This window comes from Apium graveolens, chromosome 4, assembly GCF_009905375.1.
Source record: "Apium graveolens cultivar Ventura chromosome 4, ASM990537v1, whole genome shotgun sequence".
NCBI classification, from domain to species: Eukaryota; Viridiplantae; Streptophyta; class Magnoliopsida; order Apiales; family Apiaceae; genus Apium; species Apium graveolens.
Window position 1 is genome coordinate 245,107,763 of NC_133650.1, and position 8,545 is coordinate 245,116,307.

The 8,545-nt window shown below is 34.4% G+C and overlaps 1 protein-coding gene across 1 annotated transcript; it reads right to left on the reverse strand.

Annotated features, from left to right (window-relative positions):
* Positions 1–230: 230 nt before the first annotated feature.
* Positions 231–3,439, reverse strand: LOC141720768 (NADPH:quinone oxidoreductase). Its single transcript, XM_074523377.1, has 3 exons — positions 3,272–3,439; positions 2,770–2,961; positions 231–722 (listed from the first exon to the last, which is right to left on the reverse strand). The coding sequence occupies exons 1-3, from the start codon at positions 3,363–3,365 to the stop codon at positions 421–423; spliced, it is 588 nt and encodes a 195-aa protein (XP_074379478.1). The 5' UTR covers positions 3,366–3,439; the 3' UTR covers positions 231–420.
* Between the last annotated feature and the right edge of the window lie 5,106 nt (positions 3,440–8,545).

Genomic DNA, 8,545 nt, shown 5'->3' on the forward strand with positions numbered 1-8,545 from the left:
CTTACAGACAAATTACGAGCCTTTGTTGACTCTTATATGAAACTTGTCTATCATCAGTGTAATTTACATGTCCACTAGGGAATAAAAGAAAAGAAGAAGAGCAAAAAAAAAAGAAAAAAGAAGAAGAAAGTCTTATAATGTGAGTTGTTGTTAGAGCTGTGACTAGGAAAACCACCACAATCTTTACTTGCTCCTTGCACTCTAATTCATGACGACCCTAATGACATCAATTATTTAAAACTCAAATTTTCATAACCAAGAACTTTCTTTTTTTAACACACAGTTTGACACTTTGACTCCTAACATTAAAAAAAACACTTGAATCTTTGGTATAATAGTTGATTAAATCGAAGTCCTGCATTTGACACAAATGAGGCTGACAATACTACTCAAATGAGGAGCCTGTACCAATACTTTCTTTTACTTCCCTTGGAGGCGCAGTGTATATGCCTGCAGAGATACAAGGACCTTTTTCAACCTCTCCTTTGATTCAGCATGAATAAGGTTTCCATCGACATCAAACTTGGCAGGAGGTTCAAACGCGTTCAAGTAAAACTCCGGCTTGTTAATAAAGTGAAGGTCAATAAAGACTCCTATTTGACGGAGATGATACTGTGAGCGTCCCCCACCCCAACCTCCTCCAGCACTAACAACTGCAGCAGCCTTATCAGCCCAAACATTTGGTGGTCTTGATGCCCAATCTATAGCGTTCTTCAAAGGTGCTAAACAATAGATTACACAATGGGAAATATATTAATCTAATTTAACAGACACCAGCATCTAATTTGTTGTTTTGTTACTTAGAAATATATGAGTTCTAATTTCTATATGCATATTAATCATGTGAGAAAACAAGTAATATTCAATGCAAGCAATTATATCATACAAGGTTTGGGCATATGGCGTCTGTCAGTTGAGAATGACTTTTATGGTGATCAAAATTTTGGAGAAGGGAGTCATAGCCGTACATGCAGCCGACAAATGATCTCTACATTTCACAGACATTTGCAGTAACTTAAAAAGGGAGACATAATAATGTGACACATACAAATTAGATATATATCCTTTCTCTCATCATACCTCAACAGTTGAATAAAACTCACTCCAAGTATTTGATGCAGACAATCCTTAAGTATGATTAAGGAACATACTATTGAAATTTTTTTATATCCACAGCTATATAGATATCAGAGGAAATTAAAAATATTCAATTTGAAGGTAAAATATCCTAACTCTGTTATAATAACAAAGGCAGACAAACTAAACAGGTGCATAAAATAAAAAATTTCTCCCATTGGTACTCATGGAGTTTGTTTTTGGGTAACGGTGGTGCTACTCAAGGCCCCCATAGCAATCAAAAGTTCAGAGCACTTTGACAGCCACAATATTGGTTACTCATGTTTGGGATTAGTTTTTTGTTGTTACAAATTTTAAAGCTATCTGTTAACCATTGAACACAGCTTATAGTAGGAAACTTCAAGAACTGGGTCAATCACAAGACATAAAATTGTATGAAGGAAACTTCAAGAACTGGGTCAATCACAAGACATAAAATTGTATGAGATCTCCCTTTAATTTAAGTTGATCTGAATTTTCACTATTCTTCTTATGCAACCCTATTCGCATTTGTTTCTCATCATGAGATGTCTAGTATTCTCACAATCCCCGCATACTACATTTAAGGATCGCTGTATTGACATGATAAATGTACACTGATATGGTATTCAAGTAATTATTTATTAGTTCATTCTACCTCAAAAAATTCATGAGGCTTGAAGTTCCCAAGTATTTGACACCGTCTTAACCAACAGAACAGATGCAACAATACTATTAGCCTACCCAACTCAAGAATTATCTTCAGATTGTTACACTGTGTAGTTGCTTTAATTCATAGTAACTATCAGTGTACACAGAGACGGAGACAGAAATTCATAGTGGAGGAAAAAGTGTTACCATAAAAAGCCGAGCAATTGGTGGTGATAGATAAAAGATAGTCAAATAATTAAATATAACATTTAGGGGTGGTTGAACCCAAGTAAACAGAAAAAAAAAAAGCACTTCAACAGGCACTAGCTTCTCTGTGTATTGTTAAAGGATTATATAATAGAATGAGTTCTGTTACATAACCGGCAGTCACACCATGGGATTGGTAAAATATATGTGCAAAATATACACCAATCCTAAGAATGGTTGGGGATACTACTTCTGCTAAACCAAAAACTATTGAAATGTGTGTAAAATATACACTATCCTCACAATTATTGGCGGAAAATACCCCTATTGCCCCCCCCCCCCCAAATCCGTCCCTGGAGTACATATTGTATTATGGTATAGATTGTAATACACCACTGAAGGCATGTTTTATAATCATCAGGGACTTTTTTTAATACTTTTAATAGTCTATGGTACCTAATATTATCATGATTATTAAAGTAAATCAAAGCATCAAACATCATCACATTTCGGAAAGTTTTCCAGCTTCATCATAGTTTGATAGGTTTGCAACTATCTTTTTCAAATTTTCGAAGTAGTTGATCTGAAGATCAATAATACGATGACTGTGGAAGTATCTGAATAATACCACAAATTTTAGATATACAAGGGAATAACTTTCATGAAGGTAGACTTTAAGTTGCCTCAACTTGATATATCATGTATTAGCAAAAAAAGAACCAAACTCATAGTCATACCATTAAACTCCGAGAAACACTTAAGATGAACAACATAGCAAATATTACGGTAAAACTATTGTAGGAGAGGTAAGACTACCAGTGACTGAAAAATTGTATTCAGGTGAAGCAAAGAGGTAGCAATCAGCTTCGGCAATCTTTTTGCGGAAGGCCTCCACAGCCACAGGGAATGATCCATTGACCTCAAGATCAGTGTTGAGCATTGGCAGAGGTGAAATATCCACATATTCCACATTGACACCATTATTCAACTCCTTGGATATATCAATCACTACATCAAAAACACAAACACCAATTTTCCAAACTTCATTTCACAAACACAAAATCATAAAGCAAAGCCAAAAAAGAATCATAAAAATTTGTCGAAATCTTAGCAAGAAACAATGTTCTAGCAAAGAATCCCCAAATTATCTTGAACAAGGTCAAACCTTTGTAATTGCAAATTAGGGCAATCCATTATACATACATAAACTATAGTATTGCAAATTATAAATCAATATAAAACCAAAATCAAGAGTGAGCCATATCAAATAAAAAGTAAAAGTTTACAACTTTAATCAAGAAATTGAATCAAAAAATACCTGAACGGATAAGACCAAGATTGAAGGAAGCTTTGCGGATAGAACCAGAAATGGCAACAACTTTGATAACTGGGCTAGCTGCTATGGCCTCCATTTTGTCTGCTTTGCTTTACCTATTTAATATTTGCCCTGCAACTTCCACGATATGAATCACATATATATACACACACAAATAGAGTGAGTAATCAATGTATACATGCATTCGCCCTTTTTTTTTTAATTGGAAGTATAGTGAGTGGGATTGTGGGCCCACTCAGGTTCATTCACCTCCAATTTTTCGTTGGTTATTGCCAAATTTTCTCATGATTTACTTTATAATAATAGTAATAATGTCGTTTCTAAAAAATAAATAAATATTTTGAGCACTGATATATTTACTGTAGCTACTTCAATGAAACCCAATTTTATAATAAAAATTAGAAACCAAATTATTTTTTTTAAATTACTTCGAAACATAACATATATGATATACAAATCGATCGCTGAGAGGTGGAGAAAAATACAGTGAAGTCGGATTTCAAAAAAAAACTTACCGTTTGACGGGAAAAGTCAAATTAAATATGGAGGGAAAAAACTGAAAATTGTGTGCAAATTAGTTGAGTGTGGTGCTTTTAGGGCATCTCCAGAGCCTTTAGCTAAAAACTCAGTTGAAATATCAAAATAAAATATATAGCCAATCTCTTCAAAAATTCACACTCCAACCATACTAGAGATGCACAAAAGGCCCACCGGGCCGGGCTTTGACCGGGCCTTAAAAAGCCCGGGCTTTGACCGGGCCGGGCTTTTCGGGCTTTGACTTTGGCCGGCCCGGCCCGGCCTTCCGAAAATATCAGAGCTCGGTTTGGGCCCTTGAGGCGGGCCTAACCGTGCTTTTTTCGGGCCGGATCAGATCGGGCCGGGCTTTTTCTAATTTATATTGGATTGAGTTTTATTACAGATTCCGAAGACTACATATGTTAGCAACTAGATCATCGTAAAAATGTATTAGTTTACATGGAATATTTTATGAACACATTACTTCGTTGAAAATATTTAAATTCGGTAAAAAATAAACATGTGTGTTAAATATATGATCCTATTGGGGCCTTCCTCTAACACCTTAAGGTTTTAGATGAGCTGGTTACTCAACATGGTATCAGAGTTTAGGCTGACGGGAGAACTAAGGTTCGATTCCCAGCCACCCCCAATATTCTCACAATTTAATGTGGACACTAAATGCAATTAATGCCCCAAAGATGGGCACCGGTGTTCCACTCTTCGACCCATAAATGGGCTTTCGAGTGAGGGGGGTGTTAAATATATGATCCTATTGGGGCCTTCCTCTAACACCTTAAGGTTTTAGATGAGCTGGTTACTCAACAATGTGTATAGAATAATATGTTTTATCATTATTATCCAAATATATATAATGTGTTTACTATATCTTCTTTCATTATTTATGCAATGAAGTATATAAATAATATTATTAATCACAAATATGTAAATATATATGTGTTTAAAGTATTATTTATATTTATAGTAAATGTGAATTCATAAATATATAAGAAAATATATTAGAATAATCAGATTTTAACCGGGCTTTTTCGGGCTTTTAATCGGGCCGGGCCGGGCCGAAGCCCGGGCTTTTAACCGGGCCGGGCCGGGCTTTGCCTAAAAATATAGGGTCCGTCAAGGCCCTAAGCCCGGGCCGGGACCGGGCCGGCTTTGACCAGGCCGGGACCGGGCAGGCTTTGACCAGGCCGGGCTTGACCGGGCTTTGACCGGATCGGGCCGGGCTAGATTTTCGGGCCCGGGCTTTTTGTGCATCTCTAAACCATACACACCCCTTTTCTATAATTATAGTCAACCTCCTATGGATGGTTATATTTGTCGATCCACTATAGGCCTGTAATAAATATGCAGGAAGATTACACATCAGTTATTATAAATCTATTTATAACAATCTAAAATATTAATAACATACTATTTTTAAATTAAACCCAACCAATATAGTCAATATCATCGAAGTAAAATATCTTACAGGTTCGGCAAATTTTACATAATGTCTTACAAGTCCAATTTAGCCAACCATTATAACCAACCTGATTGGAGACGCTCCCAATGCTACAAAACTCTTAAGTAAATAATCTAGCTGACATCTAGGTGTCAAGTATGTGGCATATTTAGATAATATGTAAAAAAAATTATACTCCAACCATGTATCCCCTTAGCAAAAATTATAGACAATCATTTTTAGTTGGCTATATTTGGCCAACCAAGAAAACCTTTAGCTATAATTTTACATAATCATAATATAGATAATACCATTGAAGTGTATATCAAACCCCTTAGCTAAAATTTTACAAAATGGCGATAGCCAACCATTATAGCCAACCATTTTGTATTTTACCATTGGAGATGCTCTTAAGGGGACCATTAGATTATATTGGTCTAATGGTTTAGATTAGTTTCTAGTTTCTATTTTAAGTTTAGTTTGTATTCGCATGGCTTATTTTAATTCGTGCTTCTGTTAATTCATGTGCGCATATATATATATATATATATATATATATATATATATATATAGTGTCACGTATAATTATTATTAGGAAAATTACCAATCATATATTATACACATAATCTTTAAGAGCGATTTTGAGAGTCAATTCGGGATAAGTGGAATTTTTCATATAATTTTTTTGATATGATTGCTAAAAAAATCACATGTATTTTTTCCCGTAAAAAAATTACATGTAATTTTTAGATTGAAATTTTAACAAGAGCATAATTTAGTTAAATATATTGGATAAAACATAAATATGTGATATATCTATATTTTTTAGTGGGAAAGCAGTTTATCAATCGCATTATGATTCTACTATATAGCTTATAAGTGGTGAAGAAATTGAGTGGGTCTTAAGGAAGATGGGTAAACGTAAAGTCACAGGCCCAGATAAAATACCCATAAAGGTATGTTGGTGTTTAGGTAAATGAGGGTGATCGGTGGTTGACATAATTATTCAATCTTATTTTCGGACTGGTAAGATATCAAATGAATGGAGGCTTATATGGTTATTCCAATTTATAAGAAGAAGCGTGATGCTCAGTATTGTAGTAACTATCGTGGTATTAAACTTTTAAGTCATATAATGAAATTATGGTAGGTAGTGTTTGAAATTAGGCTTAGAAGACATGTTGCACTGTCTGAAAATTAATTTGGTTTCATGCCTGATAGATCGATAACAAAGACGATTCATCTTCTTAGGCAATTAATAGAGAGATTTAGGGAACGTAGCAGGGATGTGTATATGGTGTTTATAGATTTAGAAAACGTTTATGATAGTGTTCCGGGCAATGTAATTTGGACAAGTTTGGAGAGGAGAGGCATGTCCTGAATATATGTGAGAGCAATTCAAGAGATGTATTCTCAAGTGATGACTTGCGTTAGGAATCATGTTGGTGATACTCAATATTTTTCGGTGAATATAGCACTTCGCGAAGGATCTTCATTAAGTCTATTTTTATTCACAATAATTATAGATGTACTCACTAGAGAAATCCAGGACGATGTACCATGGTGTATGCTTTTTGCTATTAACATAGTTATTATTAAAGAGATAAGGTCAATGCTTAAAGAGAAGTTAGAACAATAGAGAGTTACATCGGAGACTTCGGACTTGCAGGTTAGTCGTTCAAAAACTGAATACTTTTTTTGTTATTTTAGTAATGAACTAGATGAAAAGGAGGTTGATGTAAGAATTGGGCAAAATATATTAGTTTCGAAGGAAAATTTCAAGTATTTGGTAACTATGATTCATAAAGATGGTAAGTTCGATCCTGATGTTACTCCTCGTATTTAATCAGGATGGTTAAAATGGAGGGCTGTCTCAGGAGTATTGTGTGATGAAAAGGTCCCTTTAAAAGTTAAAATGAAGATTTTATCGAGTAGCGATTAGACCGACTTTGTTGTATGGGGATGAGTGTTGGGCGGTGAAGAAGGCACAAGGGTTACGACTAGAGGTAGCGGAAATTAGGATGTTGCGTTATATTTGTGCTCGTATCATGTTAGATAAATTGCCGATTGGCTTTTCAGAAGGCAATTACAAGTTGTATCTATTATAAAAAAGTAAGGGAATGTAGACTGTGTTAATTTGGACATGTCCGGATGAGACGTATATCGGCTCCAGTGCGGCGTGTGGAGGATTTATTGGTGCCAGGTGCGAGACGGAAAGGAAGACCGAGAAGAACTTGAAATAACCTACTTTCAATAGATGTGCATGCTTTATATCTTCGGGGAGATATGGTATCTGATATAAGGTCTTGGAGGCGACTAATTAAAGTGGTTGATTGACTTATATAATTGATGGATCTTGTATCTTTTGAGGTGTTAGTAGCATATAGTGTCAGTATATTCCTTTGTTTAGATTTTGTTATTGTGTTTAATTATGTTATTACTTTATTATGGGATTCATACATCATTGTCACTAATCCTTTTTTTGGTAAATAGGATGTCTTGTCTTTGAATTTTTTGAACAGGAAATTATTTGATTTTCAAAGCAGAAGTTCTATGGGTATCCTTAAGTAAGATTGAGTTCGAGATATCAAACATGCTTTTATGTGGAATAAAAGTGACTTACAATAGTCACTATTCGGTAATGCGTATTGTATCTTATTAATAGTTATATTCCATAATTTCACATATTCACACACAAGCCACGTATATTTTGGAAAACAGCCTCTTCATTTTTTTATTGAGGGGAAGACTGCGTAGATCATGCCCTCCACAGACTCTGCTTTTTGCCGGACATACTGGGTACATTTGGTTTGGTTTAGAAAATATACTAAAGCTTCAAATAATTTAGTTAAGAGAAAAGGGATCCTAAGATTAACCTTAGAAAAAATCCCCGAGGCAATTAAAAAAATTTGTTATCCCTTTTTTTTAAATAAAATGACCTTTTTGTTACTTTTAAATTAAAAATAATTTAATTAATTAACTAGTCATATATCGTGATTATATATTATATTAGGGTTTTAAAAGGAATGCACTTATTCCTCAATATATGGCATGTTGACGTTGGTGGTACTGTAATAGTAGAATTGATGTATGGTTTTACTTAATTTTTTGCACAACATATCTCGCTATCTCATGTACCATATGTGTTTATACTAGTAATAAAAACAGATTTGGACACCTTGGATATATTTTTAATGGCAAAGAGCAGTGGATGAATTATTTACGTGCAAAAAGAGCTGTGCAATTTTCCGAAGACTTTAAGAATGTGAATCAAATGAGAT

Bases quoted from the DNA above. Each gene is read 5' to 3' on its own strand.
- LOC141720768 (XM_074523377.1), bottom strand. From the start codon at position 3,365: ATGGAGGCCATAGCAGCTAGCCCAGTTATCAAAGTTGTTGCCATTTCT. The intron at 2,962-3,271 runs GTATTTTTTGAT...TTTTTGATGTAG, and splicing joins TCTTGGTCTTATCCGTTCAG to TGATTGATATATCCAAGGAG. The intron at 723-2,769 runs GTAGTCTTACCT...TCTATTGTTTAG, and splicing joins ATACAATTTTTCAGTCACTG to CACCTTTGAAGAACGCTATA.